At 45.3% G+C, this 24,079-nt stretch overlaps 1 protein-coding gene across 11 annotated transcripts in view; it reads left to right on the top strand.

Annotated features, from left to right (window-relative positions):
- LPIN3 (lipin 3) overlaps window positions 1–24,079 on the top strand; it is a 428,785-nt gene that overhangs the window by 187,010 nt on the left and 217,696 nt on the right. For all 11 annotated transcript variants that reach the window (XM_086932215.1, XM_086932217.1, XM_086932218.1 and 8 more), the window contains one exon: window positions 13,268–13,557. In XM_086932215.1, the coding sequence (XP_086788341.1) occupies window positions 13,268–13,557 (290 nt within the window). The remainder of the gene's footprint in view (window positions 1–13,267; window positions 13,558–24,079) is intronic.

Below are 24,079 nucleotides of genomic sequence, written 5' to 3' on the forward strand. Positions count from 1 at the left end.
GAACTCGGGCATTTCAGTTCTTGACAACCCCCAACTTAGCCACGTGTAGACTCCATCTCCCCCGGCTCCTCCCGCTTTCCGGTTGAGTAGACTGTACACGAGTCTACCCAGCGCCTCCCTGTCTTTGTGGTAGTCGGGAGCCAGCGTATCGATGGCGTAGATCAAAGAGCACTACAACATCTCATCTTTGTACCCCTGCCTTCCTCTCAAGCGCCCTCTGGTCCCAAGGAGGAGATGGGGATTTGGCATTTTCTCTTCCTTCTCATAGTGAGACTTCTGGGAGCCACCTTGTGGTGGGGAATACAATGGAGTCTGGGCCATTTCACACCATTTCTGAGGTTATTCCACCTCCTGTGAAGGAGAGTTGGCTATCTGCACTTGGAGAGGCTAGTGGGCTGGAGTCTACCCAGCGTCTGGGCTACTTGCCCCTCCTAGTCTCGCTACTGAGGCAAGTTCCTCCTTTGCTGATATGTTGAGGCGAGTGGCTGCTATTCTGGAGTGGTCACTGCCTAGGGTGGCGAAGTCCACTGACCATATGATTGATGTCCTAGATCAAGGTCAGAGGGAGGGTAAGAAGCTGTTCTTCCTTACAGTGAGGCCCTGTTCGACATATTGTTGGAAACTTGGGCCAAACCTGATACAGGGGTCTTGGTGGACTGTGCTATATCTCTCAGGCACATGCCTTCTCCTGGAGAACCATTTAGTCTTCTCCGGCATCCTACCACTCGTAGTCTGGTAGTTCAGACTGCTACGGCTTCACAGGATATAAATTCTTCGCCTAAGACTCCCTTGAATAAGGAGTCTAGGAGTCTAGATGCATGTGGCAAGCACTTTTTCCCCACACTTTGTGGGATAGTTTGCAGACTATGGTGCCATCACTTCTGGATAACCTCTGTTCTGATATTAGGCAGCTGATTAGAAATGGCCATCAGGAAGCTACACAAATAATTAGATGTGGCATGGATACTACTGTTTCAGTAGGTCGGGCCATGGCATATTTGGTGGGGCTATGAAATGGTTAAGAACTTCAGGTTTTTCGGAGGCTGTCCAGGTGACTTTGGTCGATATGCACTTTGACTGCGCCCATCTTTTTGGGGCTCAGGCTGTCTCAGCATTTAGGCGCTTTTGAGATAGGCGAAGTGATACAGTGTCTTAATCACTCTTTCTCTGTTTGTGTTCTTTAGCTGTCCCTCTTCTTGGGTTGTGTAGGTGATACAGGATTTTAATTTTTTCGACCTAGCCTTGTTAGGGCATTGGCATGTCTACTTTTTGGTTTCATCAGATTGGTGTCCTAATGTGGTAAAGGTTGCCTGAGGTATGTTTTACTTTTTCTTTTACATCTGAAAATGGGCTTCATGTGCAAGAGGTCATTTTCAGGATTGTCTTCCAGTTAGGGAGTTTACCTTTTAACATGCTTCTAAGCAGTTTGATTTGCTGGTGTGTATTGCTGTTGACTTGCAGCAATTCATGTAGAACATGTACTTATGCCAATTATGAGACCTTGTATGCAGAGTGTACACTTGTATTTTGTATATAATCTGAATTTCCACTTGAGAATAATTTCGATCTCTGGTTTGTCCAACGCAGACCTTTTCATCAAGTTAGCAGAGCACACTTTTCATTGAATTCAAGTGGTGCATGGATAGCTTTTGCGTTGGACAAATGTTTGGGTTATACTTCCCTGTGAGGGGTCAGGTCAGCTTTATTATGTAATCTGTTCCAAACCTGCACATAGGAATGTGTTCCAATGAAGTGTACTCCCTTTTTACTGGAGACAATACATTTGGCAATTCGAGGTGTCTGATTGTATTCTTTTGAATACTTTAAAGTCTTGGTTTCCTCTGTTTTTGGAGGTGTTATTTATTCTTATGTTAAATGTTGGAACATGGTTGTCCTGTGAGCTCTGCTTCTGATGTTATATGAGATGCAGTGGCTGAACATGTACCTTAGGACTGTTGACAGCCATGTCTTACATGGTTGAGAAAATCTCTGTTTTTTCATAAGAGAAGGTAAGCTTTTTTTAATCTTTCTTCACTTTAAGAGAATGAATGAATGAATAATGAATAATATACTTGGTATAGCGCATGGCTACCCTAAGGCATCCCAGCGCTTTGACCCAAGGCACATCACCATCCCTCATCGGAAAAGGAAGGTCTTAAGTTGTTTCCGAAACATGAGATGGTTCGGTTGAAGTCGGATGCTCTCAGGAAGATTGTTCCAGAATTTAGCAGTTTGCAAAGAGAACCGCCGTTCCCCCATTCGGGATCTTTTGATCCTTGGGACTGTCAGAAGATTGAGTTCACTAGACCTAAGGGTTCTAGAGGGTCGGTATGGGCAAAAGAGTGGGCACAGAATATCAGGACCGTTATTTGTGATGGATTTGTGGACCATGCACATGGCCTTGAAACCTATCCTGTTCTGAATCGGTAGCCAGTGTAGAGCACGCAGAGCAGGCTTAACCGAGCTGTGTCTGGGTACTTTGACCAATAGTCGAGCAGCGCAGTTCTGGACTGACTGCAGAATTTTGATAGTGCCCATCGGAGCGCCAAGATAGAGTGCATTAGAATAGTCCAATCAAGAGATGATCAAGGACTGGACCAGCAGCCGTCTGGAATCCGGTGGGAGGAGGTTCAAAACCTTCCTTAGTACCCTAATCAGGCCAAAACATGTTGTGGCTACCTTCCTTGCCTGCACTTGAAAACCGAGGGAGGGGTCAAGCCAGACTCCCAAACTCTTGATTTGTTTTTTGGGGGTCGGGGGGGGGGGGGGCAGGCAGCTCGGCCACCATGGATTGAGGTTCATGGGGGCCTTGTACCCCATGATCATGATCTTGGTTTTTGTCCCATTCAGTTTCAGAAATGAGGCTTCCATCCAGTCACAAACCCTAGTGAGACAGGGGGTCAGATTGTTTGGTCCAGAGGTCCCATCCTCAGACCTCGTTAGTGAGACCACCAACTGAGTGTCATCGGCGTATGTGACCAATTTAATTCCCCAGGGAAGCACCACCTCGGCCAGAGGCCTCATATAGATATTAAATAAGGTGGGACTTAATGAGGATCCCTGGGGAACGCCGTAATGAAGGGGGAGCTGTCTTGATGTAAACTCCCCTTCAAAAACAGAGAATGTTCTTTCTGCTAGGAAAGATTGAAGCCATTTAAGGGCCACCCCGGAGATACCAGCCTCGCAGAGGCGGCGGATCAACAAGGAGTGATTAACCGCGTCGAAGGCTGCGCTGAGGTCCAAAAGGACCACCGCAGCGCAGCCTCCTGCATCTACAATCTTCCTCGCTTCCTCCACTACAATAACCAGGGCAGTCTCAGTGCTCTGTTTGGTTCTAAAACCAGTTTGAGTAGGGTGAAGAGCTGCCTCATTTTCAATAAAGGTGGATATGGCTAGATTTACATGCTTCTCCGTGATTTTACTCATCCCTGGCAACAGGGAGCTAGGGCGGTAGTTTGACCAATCCTCAGGGTCTAGATTAGCTTTTTTTATAGAGCTTTAACTCTGGCCTGTTTCCACAGTGGGGGGACCACTCCGGGGGAAAGGGAGGAGTTAATCACATCCCTCATGATTGGTACCACCACCTCGGAGACTTGTTTCAGGATAGAGGGCGGAGCCATATCCGATGGAGAGCCTGACTTAAGATTCTCCAAAAGTTTTTGTACTGTGGAGTGATCTATCAGGGGCAGAACATCCAAAGTTGGTGAAGAGACCAATCGAGGAGTGAGCTCAATGGGGTGTCCAGGATCATTTGTAGCTTCCTTCACACAGAAGGAGGAGTAGATGGTAGCAACCTTTGAGCTAAAAAAATTGGCTAACTCTTCGCACCGTTTTAGAGGATCAGCCACTTCATTCAGGGGACTAGGCGGAGTAACCAATGACTTGAAGATCTTGTACATTTCCCTGGGGGAGTTAGCGGCTTTAGAGATCTCCAGCTGGTAAAATGAAGCTTGAGCTGATTTTAATTGGGTCTTGTATATCCTAAGTGTTGCTCTATGTTCCATTTTATCCTCCAGGGTGAAATTCTTTCTCCATTTCCTCTCTAGCCTCTTACAGTTCCGTTTAAGACATTTCAATTCTGCCGTGTACCAAGGCATTTTATTGGAACCTCCGCGGTGCACTATTTTGAGTTTAAGAAGGGTAAGATCAAGAGAGGACTCTAGCCACTTGTTAAAGGAACTGTAGGCTTCAATCGGGTTATCCTCCCTAATTAACGGAAGAGAATCCTTTAAGGAGGATGCCAACTCCGCCACCGGCAGTTTTGACCAGATCCGACCTATCTTTTTATTTGTTATAGAAGGCTGGAAAACATCACCAGGCGTCCATGCAAATGAGAGTAGTGCATGATCTGACCATGGAATAAATTGCGACTCCTTCCACTGCATGTCAGTGAGATTGGTGTAGAAATGGTCAATCAAATGGCCAGCAGAGTGAGTGGCTCCCTCCACAATTTGTTTCAGTGCTAAGGTCCCCAATCCCTCTAAAAGATTTTGAGAGAATGATGTATAATCTGGTGCTTCGTGTGTTCTTCTAAAACTGAATATGTATATTAGAGTCCTTGTCTGCCTTGCGGTCAGGTGTGATTTTGGTTCATATGCCCTGTGGACAGGTACTACAACTGGTTTACGTTTTTTGGGGGTGTTTTCTATTGGTTTGGTTTATTTTATTCGTCTTGGCCTTCTGGGCCAAGTGTGGTAGTAAGTGCTTACTGCTAGCAAAGGCTCATTTTCATGTGGGTTTACTTTAGGTAGTACCAGCCTGTTGGGATACTTTTCATAGACACCATTATCTTAGTGCTAAGTCACCCAAGCGCTTTTCATTAAGGGTGTGATATATTTTTTGATGTTATATTGTATGTTATTTTAGGACTGTTTTTTTCAGTTCTGTTTATCCGTGTGTGTGTGTGTATACAGAGTTTACATAAGTGTGTTGCATATGTTTGCATATGCTGAGATATAGTTTGGCTATATGTAGTAAGAAGGATATGTCATCCTGTTTTAAAGTTTGGATCAATATGTATGTGCAGATTGCGATAAATATAGATGTGAGTGTAATTGATCAATATTTATTGTAGGTTCAAATCTGTTTAATTGCTATTTTTCTGTCTCTATGGACAGTATGCATTGTGTAATCCTTCGGGTGGTCATTTTGTCTAAAACATAAATAAATAAAAAAAAACTTTTTTAGGATAGATGTTCATCCATCTAGACATTTGGTCTGGACTTACCGACGTTGCAATTAATGGGTTTATTCATCTGGGTTTTAATGGGAATGAGATTTGGAAGCCCTTCTTTTCTGGAGTTATTAGGACAGATTTCCTTCAGATATTTCTTTACTAATGTAGAGAATACGGGTTGAATGGCATTTGCGTTTCTTTTAGCCCACCTAGTCTAAGGGTTCACTTACCCTAGGGGGGTTAAATACTGTTGTCTGTCTGTTGACCGATGTCTTCAGGCAGGGTATTTTCTTGTTCTTCTAGAGGATTTTTAGGTTTCGCTGGGGAACGGAGCGTAAGCTCCGCCTCCAGAGAAATCTGTAGTTTCTAGTATGGGTGCCTTGAATACGCCCCTCTGTTTCATTGGCTAGCTCCATAAATGGAGGCTAGCCATTGGAACAGAGAGGCGTCCGTCATGGCCGGACCAGATTCGGGGGCGTTCCCGAGAATTTTTGGCTTTTGGCTACGTCATGCTACGTCAGCCAAAAGCCGGGAACGCCCCCGAATCTGGTCCGGCCGGGCCGTGCTTGCTGCTGTCCTGCCTTCCTCCGTGTGCCTCCCCGCACCCCTTGGACCCGTTTGTGCCGATCTGAAAGTCCCCTAGCAGGTGCCCACCCTGCAGGGGACATTGCCGCCCTAATATCGAGTGCCCACCTCGATTTATTGTGATTTTAAATCAGCCGGTGCCCACCCGGCATTGCCCCTCGAAAATCACCGCCGCAGCCCAGGGGCATTGAATTCGTTGCCGGGCCGCTGCCTAGTGCGACCCGGAAGTGCCGCCTCTCCGTCCTCACGGCCGCGCTGCTACTGGCTGCCCTCAGCAGCGCGACCCGGAAGTGCCCGCGGCTCGCCTGGTTGAAGGCGGGTCCTCGGGACCGGAGTGCGAGGGAGCCTTGGAGGCTCCAGAAGAAGACCGCCGTCGCAGCCTCCGTCCCCGCCGCCAGCCTGAGAAGAGAGAAGCCGGCACCAGTCCTGCGCGAGATACCGCAACAAAAGGTTAGCTCAAAAAAAGCAGTCAGATCCGAGGCGCCCCTCTCGAGGCCGCTAGCTTCATCGGAGAAAGGAAAACGTGAGAGAAACGAAAAAGAGAAATTAAGGCTGGCATCCCTCGCGTTTAAAAAACAAGAGCGGACCGAGAATAGGCAGACTGCCGCTGCCAGGTCACTCCAACGCGCAATCAACAGGTATTTTTAGAAGAGGGTAAATGTCAAGGATTTAAAATGTTAATGCTCATGCAAGTCTGACAGGAGGCCACAGCTGACACCCGCGGGTAACCTCGACATGCGGTGAGGGCAAACAGGTGGTGCCCTGATAAGACAGCATCACACGGGGCACCGCACTAATGACTGAGGCCGCGTCACCACATGAACCTCCAGGAAGCCTGCGCACGCGGGGAGCCCGAGCGTTGGGGGAATTAAATATTCATTTCGTTTTGTTTGACAAAATGTTATTATGGAGCGCAGAAATCTGACCCGATCCAATGCCATCCATCCTTGTACAACTAGGAAAAGCAGGATTCGTTCTTTGAACGCATTCCAGTTTCTCTTCGAGCTACATAAGCACAAAGGTATTGTACGGGCATTACAAAAAAAGTATTCAGTTATAGGAAGTCTGCACTTAAAATGCAGTGTAAGCCGGCTCTCTAACCTTACAGGATTAACCTGTGTCATGGGCTGGCAGGAATCCCTAACCCCGTGGCACTGTGAATCACGGTGAGCCCCCGTGCACTGCCCATGCCCCGCTGGGGTGGCGAACCGTTCCCTATTTTTTGTCCAGCCATGTGGGTGGTCTGTCCCGTCGTCCACGCTCTGCTAGCGAAGGACCCCAAATGTCACGCATTTTTGCCGGTCACAGCTATCTGCCTAAAGAAACCTCAAGCCACCGGGCAGGGGGTCCGTATCCCACTATGTCAGCATCTATGAAGGGTGAAAGAGGTGACGGTCTGTGACTTTGCGTGGGAAGAAGGGGTGTGGGTGAGGGGGGGGGGGGGGACAGGGGGGCAGCAGTAGCAGAGGAGGATTCCCACAATGCAGCTTTAATGACACGTCATCTTTAGAGATACTAATAAGGTTGCTTACCTACAGCTGCCATTCCCTAAATGGGCGAATGAAAACCATGCTCGGGGCAGTCCTGGGAATATACCCTTTATGTTTATTTCTCCCTGTAGGCCTCTTTTAAAGTGCACACATATAGGCAGATAAGGGGACAGAAGCCCTGTCTGCCTACCATCCCCCGACGTAATTTTTAATTCAGATTACTTTTTTTTACCACAAATCTGCTAACAGCTACATTGAATACACGCAATCTTAGAGAAAAACTGGGGACAGAGGAATAAATCCAAAAGTTGATTTCTCAAGACCACATAATTTAGCCGACTAGGGAGTCTGGGACTGAAAACTATATCCCTAATTCCACAGTTTGACTACTAGCCCACTAGACTACAGCTGGCGCAGCAGTGATTCTGATCATGGAAAGGCCAAGGGACTACCTTCACTGGGAAACGTCAATGTATTGTGGGCCCTAACCAGATTTAATCTTCAGAGCTTATTTCCAGCATATTTAGGTAAAGCCAGGATTAGATGTTAAATGTTAAGTCAACTACAGTTGTCTTCCCACCCCAGTCAGTTGCACACCTTGCTCACTTAAGACTTGAGCCGTGGCAGGTGAGCAGGATGGCATGTTTGCTTGGCATATTCTCAGCTGTACTTGGTTTTTGGGAAATGCCTTATTTGTAGGCTTAGTTATAACTTTACACGTTTGCTTTACCGCCGGATTGGCTGAAATGTCCTCTAAACAAGTATATATTTTAGTAGTAGATGGCATTAACAGATCTGCAGGACGATTTAATAGCATTTGCTCCAGTTTTAGCAATAGTGCCTGTTTGGGGCTGAGCACAAATTGCCTTCTCCTGTACTGTGAACACGTACATGCCCCCAGGGGGTATCTGGTGCTAAGGGCATGCTCAAAAAGACAAGCAAACAAGCGAGCTCAAATAATCCACACATGCACTGTGCATTCATTGATTTATTTATTATTTTGCATCTCGATGGCATAAGGAATCAGATCACGTGTCATGATATAGGCAGTCAATTTCTGCTAGTGGTGGGCATGATTTTCTCCATTTGCAAAAGCCATTTGCACCACATTGGTGTTTGCTGCTCTTGTGGTTCCGAACGTGTTTGTACAAATGGCTGGAAGTTAAACTACATATATTCTGCATCACCTCTTTGTCTGTTTACCCTTCCCGTGCGCACACTGCCTGCTCTCGTGTCTTTAAGGTTGTTAAGCATTGCGCCCTAATCTTGTGGAGTTGCCCGGATCTTCTACCTACATATAAAACATGAGGGTCACAATATCCTGAGGTCACCATGTGCTTTTAGTGTTGAGTTATGCTGAATAAGGCGAGGCTGAGGGAGTCCTCTTGATAATCCATCCTTTACTCTATTGTGGAGGGGTGCACACTACTACCCCTCCACACTTCCCCCCCCCCCCCCCCCCCCCATCTCCACTCTGCCTAAGATCTTGCCTTAAGTGGAAGATTTTTTCTAAACAAACGAAATTTTAATTTGAATAATGTCAAGCAGAGGCAAACGATCCAAGGGTAACATTATGCTGGAGATGCGCCGCAGTTATTACAGACCGGATCACTCTTGCTGGGCGACTATAATGTCAAGGATTTCTGTAGCATGGCGGGCTCCCATCATGCCAAGGGGTGTCTGGCATCATTTCGATCATCATCACGATCAAAGCAAGTCAAGGCCAATATTATGCCTGGGATTCACTACATGTTTTCCAGCTCCTTTCACACAGAAACTCATACTCGCACACACAAACCCATGCTTCACACGCACATACATGACAACTCATACATGCACACTTACACACATACACACAATGTCATGCGCCCTGCTCCGCCTTCTTAACCTGAAGGTGTGGTGGTGGTGCTATTTGAGAACTGCATGGTATGTGGTCCAGTCAGGGTAGGCGGAAGTAGGGGGTGTGTGTCCTCACTGATCAGCAGATCCTAGTTCTATGTGCCTCCCAATCTTGTGGGAGGGGGAGGGATGTCAGGAGCATGGGGGGCATGGGATAAGGTGTCTGGTAGCATAGTAGTGGCCAAGTCGAGATGAGCGAGAGAAGCTCTGAACAGGAAACAAGTTATGGAGAGTGGAGGAAGAACATAGAAAGAAACAGTGAGTGGGAACCAGACAAAGGAAAACATAGGGAGCAGAGGAGGCTGGGGAGGGACAAAGCTCCTGATTTACAGTTTGTATGATGGGTACTTCGGCACAATTATTGCAGATTTTAGGAATGATTTAGGATGTTATGCACATGTAATTAGGTCAGGGCCGGCTTTAGGGAGGTGCTACCAGTGGGGTTGCACTTGGTGCTGACCTTGAAGGGTGGGGGGGGGAGCTGTGTGGGCTGTGAGCTGTGTGGGCTGTGAGCTGTGTGGGCTGTGAGCTGTGTGGGCTGTGAGCTGTGTGGGCTGTGTGCTGTGTGGGCTGTGTGCTGTGTGGGCTGTGTGCTGTGTGGGCTGTGAGCTGTGTGGGCTGTGAGCTGTGTGAGCTGTGTGGGCTGTGAGAGCTGTGTGGGCTGTGTGGGCTGTGAGGGCTGTGAGGGCTGTGTGGGCTGTGTGGGCTGTGAGGGCTGTGTGGGCTGTGAGGGCTGTGTGGGCTGTGTGGGCTGTGAGGGCTGTGTGGGCTGTGAGGGCTGTGAGGGCTGTGAGGGCTGTGTGGGCTGTGAGAGCTGTGAGGGCTGTGAGAGCTGTTGGCAATGTAAATAACAATGCCATTTATTTATAAGTAAAAAAAAAAAAAAATGTTGTGAGCAATGCCAATAGCTCTAAATTTTCCAAAGGCGAAACCATTGCATTGTAAATGCTTGTTGCTTATTTACATTGGCTGTGGTTGGTACCATGGTTTTAGAGAGCCATGTTCTTTTTCATTTAATTCCTGTCTATGTCTGGTCTCTGGTGAATTTCGACCAGCTGATTCTCTTTGAGAGGTTTTGTAGGATTAGTTTGCAGGACCTCCTATGGCTGGGTACATTTATGGTATTTAATTAAAAAGTTAAGGAATCTGCAGTTAGATGTCTCTGTTAAATGAACATGTTACTTACATTCAGCAACGAATTATCTGGTACAGACACAGTAGCCACAGATTCCTTAAAGGCCTGCCCACCCTCCCCGCTCTATGAGCGTTCTTTAGTGTAAGAGTTATACCCTTTTCAGTACTGATTTTATATACCTATGATCACTATTTCACGTACTGGTGTGATTTAACGGACCATTTAGTCTTTTAAATTTTGACTTGGTATTGACATACCCTTCATTTCAAGGTGCTTCGTCTCACCCTTTGGTCTTTCCTTATGGGCCTTCTCCGGGTATTATCATACTATTTATTTCCATTTTCTAAATATATTTTTAAGAGTAAATCTATCTTTTTGGCACATTGTTTCCACAGCCAGATTCTATAATGGCTCTGCGTTTTGGCGCAGAAGGTTTCACAGAAAAAACCGACGTCTGCGCACCGGAGGGGACTTCTATGACTCCACTAACGTCACAACCGGAGTCAACATCCTCACGGAGTTAAGGCGCCGTCCCCTGGCACGCAGATGGACTGCTGAAAATTTTCCGGATCCGTCTGACACCAAGGGAGAATTCAAATGTTAAGAATCTGCAGCTAGACTGTCTCTACCAGATAATACGTTACCGAAGGTAAGTAACTTGTTCTTTTGGTGCATTAATGACCTTTCACTCAAATTTATTAGGAAGGTGCTTTTGTGATGCTAGGACTGACCGATAAACGGTTTCTTATTTATAAACGAAAGAGTTATATCCAATGTGAACAATACCAGTAAAGTGACGTGTCACCATAGCAAGACATCACTGCTGGATTATTTTGAAAATGAAGAGATATAAATGTAAAATGTTTACACTCATTCCAGAGATACCTCATTACTGAGATTTTCGAAGATTTGTATAGGCGGTAGAAAACATAGATGAGTTGAAAATAGAATGCAAATTCATATGAACTGCAATACCGTGATGTGCTCATCTTTGTGGCATGCAATATGAACTCCTCACTTAAATAGGTTACGATGAAAGCAGTTGAAAATTGAAATCGGCTTGTAACCAAAGGTTTTCTTTCAACAAAAAAAAAATATGGTCAGTTTTTTCATCATCTCTCTGGTCGCACCATTATAAATTTTGAGTCTCCACTTCATGTGTATCATTTTTTAACATCCATTACATTTTGGTTGAGCTGGTAAAAGGGCAGTCCTCTAGTCCCTTCTGCACCCAAATGGTGGCATTATTCAATCGCTCATAGAGGACCAAGGATAACAAACAAAGAAGCTCTTAGAAGCCCACTAGGTTTGCTCTAGGCCTGTACGGAGTAAAAAGTCCTCCACACTGTGGAGTTCCGCAAGCAGCAGAGTGTATTAGTTTTAGTACTGGGCGTTTGTCCTGCACTGGAAAATCAGTGCAGATGGCACCATGCACAGCGCAAAGGGCCACTGCTTCTTTCTGGTGCTTGATTAGATTTTCTACTTGAGTGGCAGTTTCTTCAACGCGAATGGATGGTTTCTCAACGAGAGCGGTCGCAACTGCCCGCATTGAGAACTCTCAGTTGGAGCTGATCTAGTGTTAGATTTTCCTTTCTCCTGCTCACCAATTGAACGTTGGCAATCGCGAGTGGGGAAAGACCTTCTCTTCGCGGAGCAGAGGTTTTCAGAACTCTGCATGCTCCGTGGAGAGTGGAAAACTCCATGAATGGAGCAGAGTTCACCACCCAGGCCTCGTTTGCTCACCACCTAAAATCAACAAGGTCAGCATTCTACTCTGTTTATGTTCATGGATAGTGGTTGTGCCAGGGAGCCCTTGTTCTCTTGGATATTTCAGTTGCCCAAACAGTTGAAGTTGCCATCTTGATGAATCGGCATCTCCAGTTTGATAGTGCTTCATATTTAATAGGGTTACAACTTTTGTAATGGGGCATGAGTCAAGTTGATTTGCTTTCTTTTTTTTATCTAGGGATAAACCACCTACCTGTAGAGTCATGCCACAAATAAATAGGATTTTGTTGATTCTCACCAAAAGCCAGCCTTATCTAGTTCTCGTTCTCCTTTTTGCATATGCTGACAAATCTAATTTTTATTTAGGCTTGAACAATAATAGAATTTCTCACCCAACTGCCCTTAATTTCTGTTGCTGGCTGCAGACTGCTGAACATCAAAAGAGGCAAAGAATGATGAAACCGAAACCTGTGGTAAATTGGGGTGATCATTTTTGAGAACTCAAGACCATTGGTTCCTATTACGCATTTTGCCACTTACATTACGCCTGTCTCCTCAAACTGTGACCGTGATCAATATGGGTGTGGTTGCTTACTTGCAGCTATTTGTTACTATCCAGATGAGTCATATGGTAGACAGTCTATTTGTCTTTTAAATTTTTGGAGGAAATCTGGAATGTCTATTGGTTCATTGTTGGCCCTGTAAAGGGAAAATAATGCAGTTGTAGACACCTGCATCTGCATAGATTTGTTCACCACTGGTTAAGTAAAGTTAGGTGCACAGACAACTACTGTTTCCCTCATAGTTGAGTAGAAACAATATATGTTTTGAGATTTTCTAAAAGATTATTCTTTGGAGGTGATTGTTCGAGAGAGAGTTAGTTTGCTTCAGTATTTGTGAGAGCGCTACTACCTTTTGTAACCTACCTCTTAAGCAAAGAATGGTTAGGCACAGAAACAGCATTGGCAAAGCCAGTAGGTTTCGCCTGTTAGACCTATTGAATTTGGCAAGGAGTTTTACCCATACTATACAGCAGTGTGGCTGCTGTGTGTCATGGCTGAAAATCATGTGAAAAAATGCTATGTTGCAGCTGTCATTTTGAATGAGCGCACCAACACGGATGTACGCCTAAAAAAATTAGGCAAGCATTTTTTGGTAGTGGGAGTGATTACATATCTGTGGTCAGTGGTTAGCTTGTCTCTTGAATCTGTGCTGTTGAACATGTGCTCATCTTCTGATTCTCCTCTCTGTCAGGAAAGTGTTCCCTCCCACCTTTGCACATCCCCTCTACCGTTGGAGATTAAAGATGATGAGGAGCCCACAACTCCAGGAGATCCCACTTCTGCATTTGTTACCCCTCAAATAAGTCCCAGCCAAGATACAGAGCTAGCGAACAGGGACACACCCCTGCGCAAGCGGAGACGGAGACGCAAGAAACTCAAAATGGAGAGCATGCGGAGTGAGGAGGCAGAGTGGTCTTCAACTGAGGAGGGGAAGGATGATGACCTCCCTGAAGAGGAAAGACAGAGCATGCTGCCTACCCGGTAAGAATTTGCGTGTGATACTGTGGTCTGTGCAAAGGAAATATATTTCATTAATACACAAGTCGAGTGTTTCACACTTCTTTGCCATTTGTGATTTTATACATTGTAATTATATAGGGCTTGCTACCACTGACAAGGCATTGAAGCGCTTTTTGGCTAGTAGCACTCTACGCAGAAATCCAGAGTGGATTAGTGGTAGGTTAGCATAAGGAAATATGAGTTGTTCCTTCAAACGGTGGACATGCGAGTCTGTTAGTTGAATTGAATAAGATAAAGGAGGGATAGAGAAAGGAAGAGTTTAGAAAGTATTATTTGGTAGACCATTGTAGTCAAATGAGGTTTTAGATGAGTCAGAGGAGGGTTAGTGGAGGGAAGCGTCTAAAAGCATCTAGAAAGAGTTATTCGGGCGATCATAGTAGTAAAAATATGTTTGAGATGAGTCATGGGAGGGATAGAGCAGGGAAGAGTGTAGAAAGTGTTATTTGGGAGATCATAGTAATGAAATAAGGTTTGGGATGAATCAAAAGAGGGATAGAGGAGGGAAGAGTGTAGAAAGGGTTGTTCGGGAGATCATAGTAGTGCAATGAGGTTTGGGTTTAGTCAGAGTACAGGTAGGGCTATATTGAAAGTGGTATAGGATGAGAGAGTAGTGAATTGGAGAGAATTGAAGGTTTTAAAATATTTTGTCTTCTACATTAGGAGTAGGTAACGTGATAAATATATAGATACATAACTACATAGAAAGGAATACATGTATATGGAAAATTATAAAAAGATATAAAATTGTATTTTATAAAGTCCTATATGTATATACTTGTATCGCTAAATAGTTAACCCTTTGGCTGCTGGGGTAATTTTCCTGCTGTGCTGTTGGGCGGAGGGGCACGCACAGTGCCCCGGTGCTCATGATGAGCTCAGCTCGTCATGAGCTACAGTGCGTCACAGCCACACCCGTTTCAATAGAACGTTCAGCACAGCTGGGGAATTAACCCAGCGTGCGAGCGTTCTAATGGCCATGACGAGCTGAGCTCGTCATGAGCACCGGAGCACTGTAGTTCATGACGTGCTGAGCTCGTCATGAGCATGCAAGGGGTTAAAGTCAGTCTTTCAAGTGTTGCTGTACATAAAACTATTTTTAAAAAAAGTGTTTACTTATTTATATTTATTTGATATTTTCCCTGATATTTCAGTAATGAATCACTTATTGATACAATTGTTATGATCATATTTACACATTGTGAGGGATTCAAAATTAAATAAAGCAAAGACCCATAAGTATAAAATCAAATAACTTGTATGTAAACTATGCAGTGACCAATATGCATGATAAGCATAACATAATATATATATATAGAGAGATGTATATTTTAATCTTAAGTAATATATACATTTGTTAAGTAGACATATAAGAATATATATATATATATATATATATATATGTATATGCTCACTCTTCCAAAAAACTCAACACAGTTAAATTGACGAAAAACTTTATTAAAGTTGTTAGTGAGCAAGCCTGCTGGGCAGGCGAAACGCGTTTTACACTTTACAGCAGACAAAGAATTAATGAAATTACACGGCGTCGACTTTCCGTTTTTGGGAAGAGTGAGCACATCTAGGACCCAGTTTCGGAGGTCCTTCAACCCAGACGCGCCTTTCTTTCAGGAGGTGGTGGGCTACCGAAGCCCACCACCTCATATATATAGAATATATATATCTCAATCCTGTATCGCCACCCTCACGGCAAACATCAGGTACAGACCACACTGTCCTTAAGGTTGCTTTAAAGTGCCTTATTGCAAGGATATCAGCATCTTATATCATGGCAAGTGCCCAGCATTACGTGTTTAGACAGTGAAACACTGCCTTGATCACATGACGTGGTGAAAAAAAAATGCCCGCCCTTTTCCTTAAGCATAATACTAGAAGACATAATCGCTTCAGCAGGCAAAATTACGTGCATGACATGGTGATGAATATTTTAAAATAATATTACCATCTAAAGACCAGTTATTATAATCATAACTGCCATTATCATGTGAGACTAACCAGTAGATGCTTGATTTCATCATAAATATACATTGCAAGTGCATATTAAATAGATATAGATGTGCAAAATGAGCTCAGTCCTGTAAACATTCACATTGTGGCAGCCATCCCCACGGACTATACCATCCATCGACAGGACAGAGACAAGGGTAGGGGAGGAGGAGTTGCCTTGGTTGTTAAAAAATCTTTTCCGTGCACGGTCACGCATACTCACACCATCGCAGGGGCGGACTCTTTAGCCTTTACCATCTCCCTATCGCCGCAACAAGCGCTGAAGGGTCTGATTGTTTACAGACCTCCGGGCCCAGTGGGATCCTTTCTTGATGATCTCCAGCAGGCCATGTCGATCCTTGTCCTTAGATCGGAGCTGTGCCTACTGGCGGGAGATTTTAATTTCCATATGGACGACCATAATGACCAGGACGCCATCAAATTGCTGGATATTGCATCCACTTTAGGCCTTTCCCCCTATCTTTCTGGTCCGACCCACAACAAAGGCCACACACTCGATCAGGTGTTTTCCACCACACCTATCATGGCTGTAACTCTTCTGCCAGTCGTCTGGTCTGATCATTATCTTGCCCACTTTGAAATACCTTCTACTGTGACCTCTCCGGCCAGTGTCATGAGGCAGCAGGGCAGCAGCTATAGGGCATTCCACCGGGTGACCCCTGACATGCTAACGCATGCTCTGGCAGATCACCCTGTTTCCTGTACTGGCGACCTGGAGAAAGATCTGGAGAGCCTACAATCCTGGCTTCTTGCCAGACTAAATGAGCTCGCTCCCTCACAGCCACCCAGATCTGCTGCCCGGCGGGTCTCTGCCCCCTGGTTTACGGAGGATTTAGCCCACGCTCGTAGGCAATGTAAAGCAGCTGAGTGGGCGTGGAGAGTCCAGTATGAGCCTGAAGCCAAACAACGCTATAAAATCATGATGAAGTCTTACCACGATCTTATCTTACAGGGCAAGAAATGTTACTTCGCTAAAAGGATTGAAGACGCAGCTAACTCCTGTAAGGAGATTTTTTCAATTGTACGTGAATTCACCAGCCCCCGGACAACCTCTACTCAGGGTGCCCCGGTGGAGACCTGGGCTAACACTATTGCCAATTTCTTCACCACCAAAATCAGGCTAATTCAGGATTCTTTCCCGTCGAGAGCGTTAGATGATTTATCTACGATGCCGACGGAGACAGCCTTCCTGTCTCCTCCTGGCCCAGCTTTGCTAGACTTTCCTCCCCTTCCGGTTGCCGCATCCTTAGCCTTGATGAGGAACCTTAAATCAGGCTCACCGTTAGATCCGTGTCCAGCAAAATTCTTAGCGAAAATGGCAGATGTCATTAATCCAATAGCTAATCCTATCCTCAATTTATCCCTGAGTCAGGGTTTTCTGCCCCAGGCCTGGAAGCAAGCCATGGTCATCCCCCTGATCAAGAAGCCCAATCTTGATCCAGAGGCGCCTTCTAATTATAGGCCAATCTCGCTCCTTCCAGCACTGACCAAGATCCTGGAGAAACACGTGCACAGCGTGCTTTCTAACTTCCTGGAGTCTAATGAGTTACTTCATGAATCCCAATTGGGCTTTTGTTCCAACTTAAGCACCGAGACGGCACTCCTGGAAGTCTCGGAGATCGTGAAGGAGGTGCTGGACACAGGAGGCAGGGTGATGTTAGTCATGTTAGACCTGTCGGCGGCGTTTGACACCGTCCCCCACGAGGATCTCCTCACTAGACTTCATAACATCGGTCTAGGGGGGACGGTGCTCAACTGGTTTCGTTCCTTTCTGGCCAACCGCCGGCAGACGGTCTGGGTCCCACCCGGGTCCGCCGAGATGCCGCCATTGGGAGTCGGAGTGCCTCAGGGCTCTGTACTGAGCCCCACTCTATTTAACATCCTTATGACCCCTCTGGCGACACTGGCGGAGTCCTACGGGGCCCGGATTGTCTCTTATGCTGACGACACCCAGCTTCTATTCACCTGTCGTAAGAGCGAAGAGTTCGATGGAGAAAGGATCTGCGAGTGCCTTGGGGCTGTCTTTAGCTGGTTTTCACACAACAGCCTCAAATGCAACTCGGACAAATCCGAAATACTATTCTTCGGATGCCCATCAGAACCAGATTGGCAGGGATGGTGGCCTGCTGACATGTTCCCTCCCACTCAGTCCTCTAAGTGGGCTAAGAACCTGGGGGTTAAAATTGACAACGAGCTCTCGCTCAAATCCCAGGTTTCCACTCTTACGGGAACATGCTTTGGGATACTCAGAATGTTGCGCAAGTTCTTTCCCCTTTTCTCGGAGGAACATTGGAGGATCACTGTTCAGGCACTCATAGGGTCCAGATTGGACTATGCAAATGTCCTATATCTGGGTCTGCCTGAATACCTCCTCCAGTGTTTGCAGGTTACTCAGAACGCTGCTGCTCGTGCAATTTTTGGCCTGCACCGCCGCACCAGTGCCTCCAATCTCCTTGTATCCCTTCACTGGCTTCCGGTGCGGAAGAGGATACTTTTCAAGGCCATGACTCTCGCCCATAAGGCCTTGCATGGCAATGGTGCCAAATATCTTCAGAGGAGGCTGGACTTCTATCGACCTGTACGATCCCTCAGGTCAGAAGCTTTGGCTCTGGTGCCACGCATCAAAAGGGCTCAGCTAGGCGGCCGGTCCTTTAGCTTTCTTGCTCCGCAGCTATGGAATTCCTTACCGGTGTCCTTGCGAAACTCCGCTAACCTGCTTGCCTTCAGAAAAGACTTAAAAACCTGGCTGTTCACTGGATAATCTGCCCCCTCTTTTAGGCCCCTGCTCTTTTCACTGTTATGTTTTCCAGCTCTTTCTTTGGTCTGGAGCACAAAAGCGCCGGGACACTCCTTTGGAGTAGCCGTTGCGCTATAAAAGTCCCATTTAACATAACATAACATAACATAACATAACATAACATTGTACCTGTATACATCAATGTACATATAAAGTACTAGTGCATTATTTTAACATCATACAGTGCAGCCTGATAGGGATAAAAATATACAAAACTAAAATCACTATGGCTTAAAGAGATTACATGTACATTTTCCCACGTTTCCATTAAAAATCCAGGCAAAGCTACGCAATTAATCAAGTCAAACCAGAGGTAAAACCAGGTAAAAACCCAAGTAAAAGCCAGAGGTAAAACCAGAGCAAAATATAGCTAAAACCCAGGGATAATGACGGACAACCTGTAAAGGAGACAATTTATTTATAGGCCAAAACTGAAAATCCAATACATTCCAGTAGAGTCTTGTCTAATTGATTATAAAAAGGTATGTAGGTCCTCCCCTGTGTTGAGACCGTTGGGCATCTTAGTATCAAGGGGTAACATATAATGAGACTCTAACTGTCTAAGTGTTTTCTCTATGTTGCCTCCTAGTGATCTAGGCACAGTCAATCACAAAGTAGCTCAGGTTTTTAAGATCTTTGTTGTGCACACGTTTAAAATGTCGAGCTAACGGGTAACTAGGGTCAGAGTTTGCTATAGCCCACAAATGTTTCAGTATGCGGTTATAAACTTGTAGTTTAGTGCTGCCCACGTATTTTAATTTGCATGAACATTCTAAAACCTAGACTGCAAAGTCTGTACGACAAGTTAACAAACACTTGATTATCATAGGTTTAGATCCAAATGCTGTAGAGAATTCACTAGTATTTTTCCTGAATTTACATGCTCGACACGAGCTGCACTTATAAAAACCCGTTCTTTTAGACAACCAATTAGATGAATTTGTGACCTTTTGGACTAGCTTTCACCAGTGCATCCTACATAGAGGGTGCATGTCTAAAAGTTAGCGCAGGTAACTTAGGCACCAATTGTGACATTGTTAAGACTGTTTTCACAATGGACCAATTTTTGTAAATAATTTTCCTGAGTTGCCTCTCCTAGCGACTATAAGTTATTAGTTTCACTGTATCCTTAGGTCCTGATTGGTCAGTTACATTGTTGCTACTCTTGGATGTGGTGTCAGTTTTAGCACTATATAAACATTCATCTCTGGTGTGACTGTTAGCTTTAATCATAGCCGAATTAAGATCCCTATCCTTGTACCCTCGATCCTTAAACCTCTGGAATGCCTAATTTTGACAGAATTTAAGGTCCTGATCTGAATCACAGATTCGCCTTATTCTTAAAAATTCCCCGTAGGGGATACTTTTAATGAGGGGGTTAAGGTGAGAGCTGCTGGCATGCAGTACTGCATTTCCAGCAGTACTTTTTCTGTGAAGTTTAGTATGTATATTCTCATGTTTAATATATACCTCGACGTCCAGAAATTGTACACTTTCATTGCTGACCTGAGCTGAAAAATTCAATTTTACATCATTCTTGTTGATTTCATTAACAAAATTAAAAGCATATTCAATAGATCCCTCCCAGATTATGCACACATCATCTACAAAGTGCCACCACTGTTTGACATGCATGTCATTCAGCTCCCCGTGGGTGGTTTTGAGGATGTGCTCCTCCCACCAGCCAACGTGAAGACACGCATAGCTGGGAGAAAAGCATGCCCCCATCGCCACCCCACGTAGCTGTTGATGAACCTCTTTGTCAAAAATGAAATAGTTGTTGGTAAAGCACATATTGATCATACTGAAAAGCATTTCATTGTGATGGTAACATTCAATATTGCGTTTAGATAAAAAATGTTTAACTGCTGATAGCCCATCAGTGTGGTGGATGCTGGTATATAATGAACATATATCCATAACAATAAGAATATACTCCTGTTTCCACTCAAACCCTTGGATTTTAGACAGAAAGTGACCTGTATCTCGAATATATGAAGGTACATTTTCCACAAACTCATGTAGAAAATAGTCCACATATTTGGACATTGGTTCTAGTAATCCTTTTTGGGCAGATATAATCGGCCTGCCAGATAAAAGAATTGTGGTTTTATGCACCTTAGGGATGAAGTACAACACTGGGGTGGTTGGGTAATCATTTTTTAAAAACAAAATTCCTTTTGAGGTCGAGCTGGAGAAAGCAATGCAAAACATTGCGTCCAGCTCGACAACTAATGTTGCCCGTCTCCTGGGAATCTGAGACAGGGGTTGGGCACATGCGGCGATTGGTGTCTGTGGACGCGCACGTCCAGGCCGGCGCCGTGCACATCCCCTGCCTCACATTCCCTGAAGTGCGCAAACACACACATAACACATGCACACGCAGGCAGGCACACACACACACACACGCGCGCGCACGCACACACACGCAGACACACACACGCAGGCACACACCCCGCCACCTCCCTTACCTCACCGGGCTCGCACCATCTGGAACACACCGGGCTTCTCATGGGAGCCCTGCAAAGCACTCGAGCTCCTCTGCCAGGCAAGCACGAAGCAGGGCTCTTCCCTTGGGCATGGGAGCTCCGCTGGGACCCGGGACTTCAGCTGCCACTTCGTTTTCGCTCCGGGGCTCGCTACTGAAAACGAAACTTACAAATGGCGCGCATGCGCAGGCAGCCCCCGCCCTCCAGCATAAAGACGCACATTAGGAAACCAAGTTAGTAATATTAAGGGATTCGCACGCACTGACCAGATTTCAGTAATTTCATTAAGGTTCAGTGGTTGCATACCGCGTATCTGTTTGGGCTCTAACCTCCTAAATCCGAGTATTATCCGCCTGGTCTTTTTGGTTTAGTCTCCTCTAGCACGCATGCGCTCTCCAATTACCGAAGCGCTGACCACCCTATCACTGCGTTAGCGGTGCACTCATCCGACGTGATTGTCGCTCACGCATGCGGGTAGTTGGTCATTCCCTCAGCCTGTGCCCTGCCACAGAGACCACATTTCCGTGTATAACTTCGAGCTGAAGGAGCATTTCCAGATTTTGGGTCCTGTAGACGGGCACGACCTAGGCAAAGCGGGCGGCTGGCTTTAAAAGCAGTAAGTGGGGCAGGACGCACGGTCAATACAAGGTATGTCTCCCTATGGGTGAAATTGTAATGACCCCCGTTTATCTGTTTCCCACCCACCAGCGAGTGACTTTCAGTCACCGCCCACCTGCCAGGACCCATGCTGCAATACCGCTTCATTTTGAAACGTAACCCTTCTAACTTTATTCACCCCCTTTTTTACTTCCTAAGATAGTTGCACTATGTTCGTTTGGGCAATTACTCGAGATCATACTACTGACAAATAGTCACAATGAATAATGGTCACCAGGAATTTGCTCTGCGTCGGTTTAATTTCCTTGCGCACAACACCCTAATTAGTTTATCCGCACTCTGCAAATTTTATTTTAATGCCGGTAATCAGTAATCGTGACTGGAAACCTGAATAGGAGGCATTTCTAGGTCAAATCACTCGTCCAAAGGGCCAATTAAGATATGTGATGGTAGCAAAAATGCCCAAAACCAGCAATTTTGGATTTTTTTGTCAAAGCGAACAATTTATGGCTAAAGTAATATATTGTAGGAAAGTTTCAAAGTGACTTGCATGTGCAAAATGAATATTCCATACACCAAAAAATAAATCCTGAGCGAAGTCCTGCCCTCTCTTGAACTGTCTTCCCCTTCCTTCATCGCTGTTGTACCCTCTCCTTGTCTCTCTTTCCCTATTACCTACCCACTGGTCGTTTCTCTATCTGCCTGCCGTCTCTCGGCCCCGACTTTCCAATTCTCTCACTTCCCTCTCTTTCTCTCTCTATTCTATTCTTCACACCATGTCGTCTGTGTCTCTCTTCACGTTTCTTTTCCATCCTCTGGTTTCACTTCTCTCTTGCTCCGTTTATTTTCTTCTCACTATCTCTTCTCTCCTTTCTGCTCTCACTATCTCTTCTCTCCTTTCTACCATCACTCTCCTCTCTTTTGTACTTGCTGTTTGCCTCACACATTCTCCTCTTCCCCCTCCCACGGCTCACTCTTAGTTCCACTTCTCTTTCCTTTCTTGCATTTCTCGTTCTCTCACTTCTTTCTCGGTAGTTAAACTCCTTTTGCACCTTATCTCTGTTGTCTCTGTTAATCCCTCACCCTCACTCCCCCTCACTCACCCTCACCCTCACACCCCTCTCACCCCCCGCCCTCAGCCCCCCTCTCACCCCCTCACCCTCACACCCCCTCACCCTCACACCCCCTCACCCTCACACCCCCTCACCCTCACACCCCTTCACCCTCCCACACCCTCACGCACCCTCACCCACCCTCACACCCCGTCACTCTCACACCCCCACACCCCCTCACTCTCACACCCCCTCACTCACCCTCGCACCCCCTCACCCTCACACCCCCTCACCCTCACACCCCCTCACACACCTTCACTCACCCTCAACCCCTCACCCTCACAGCCCCTCACCCTCACACACCCTCACTCTCACACCCTTTCAGCCTCACACACCCTCTCACCATTACGCACCCTCACCCCCCTCACTCTCACACCCCCTCACCTTCACACACCCTCACAGACCCTCACCAGTATAGCATAACAAAACATAGTATAGCAAAACAAAGCAAAGGATAGCATAACAAAACACAACAAAACATAGAATATCATAACAAAATAAAGCATAGGATAGGATAGCTAAACATAGCACAACAAAACACAACAAAACATAGCATAGCATAACAAAACATAGCATAACAAAGCATAGCATAACATAACAAAGCATAGCCAAACAAACCATAGTAGAACAAAATAAAGCATAGCAAAACAAACCATAGTACAACAAAACATAGCATAGCATAACAAAACATAGCATAACAAAACATAGCATAACAAAACATAGCAAAGCAAAACTTAGCATAACAAAACACAACATAGCATAGCATAACAAAACAAAGCTTAGCATAACAAAACATAGCATAATAATGCATAGCATAACAAAGCATAGCATAATAATGCATAGCATAGCATAACATAACATAGCATAACAAAACATAACATAGCAAAACAAAGCATAGCATAGCATAACAAAGCATAGCATAACAAAGCATAGCATAGCAAAACATAGCATAACACAACAAAAGATAGGATACCAAAGCAAAACATAGCATAGCGCATCACTCCGCACCACCACAGCATCACTCAGGGGCACCACAGTATCACCATGTGCTACCACAGCATCACTGAACGCCACAACATCACTCGTTCGCGATCACATCACTCAGCGCCACCACAGCATCAATCTGTGCAACCATTCAACAACACCTTGTTCAAATATGTTCTCTCAATGTTTCAAGCTTTATTAAAAATGTAACAAAAAGATGTTAATATTTCACTTCTGTTTGTGGATTTTCGTCACAATAAAATACACTAAACATAATCTTCACGAAAGTTATTCACAAAAGTTTAAGCTATTGCCAATATAAATTACAATAGCTATTATTTAAGTATTAATTCTTGAAAAAAATGTAAGCCATTGTTATTTGTAATATCAATACATCTAAGTCACGTAAATACAACACAAATTGTATTACAAATGCTATAGGTGTCACATTTGCGAAAGTT

The sequence above is a fragment of the Lissotriton vulgaris genome, chromosome 7 (genome assembly GCF_964263255.1).
Source record: "Lissotriton vulgaris chromosome 7, aLisVul1.2, whole genome shotgun sequence".
Taxonomy (NCBI): domain Eukaryota; kingdom Metazoa; phylum Chordata; class Amphibia; order Caudata; family Salamandridae; genus Lissotriton; species Lissotriton vulgaris.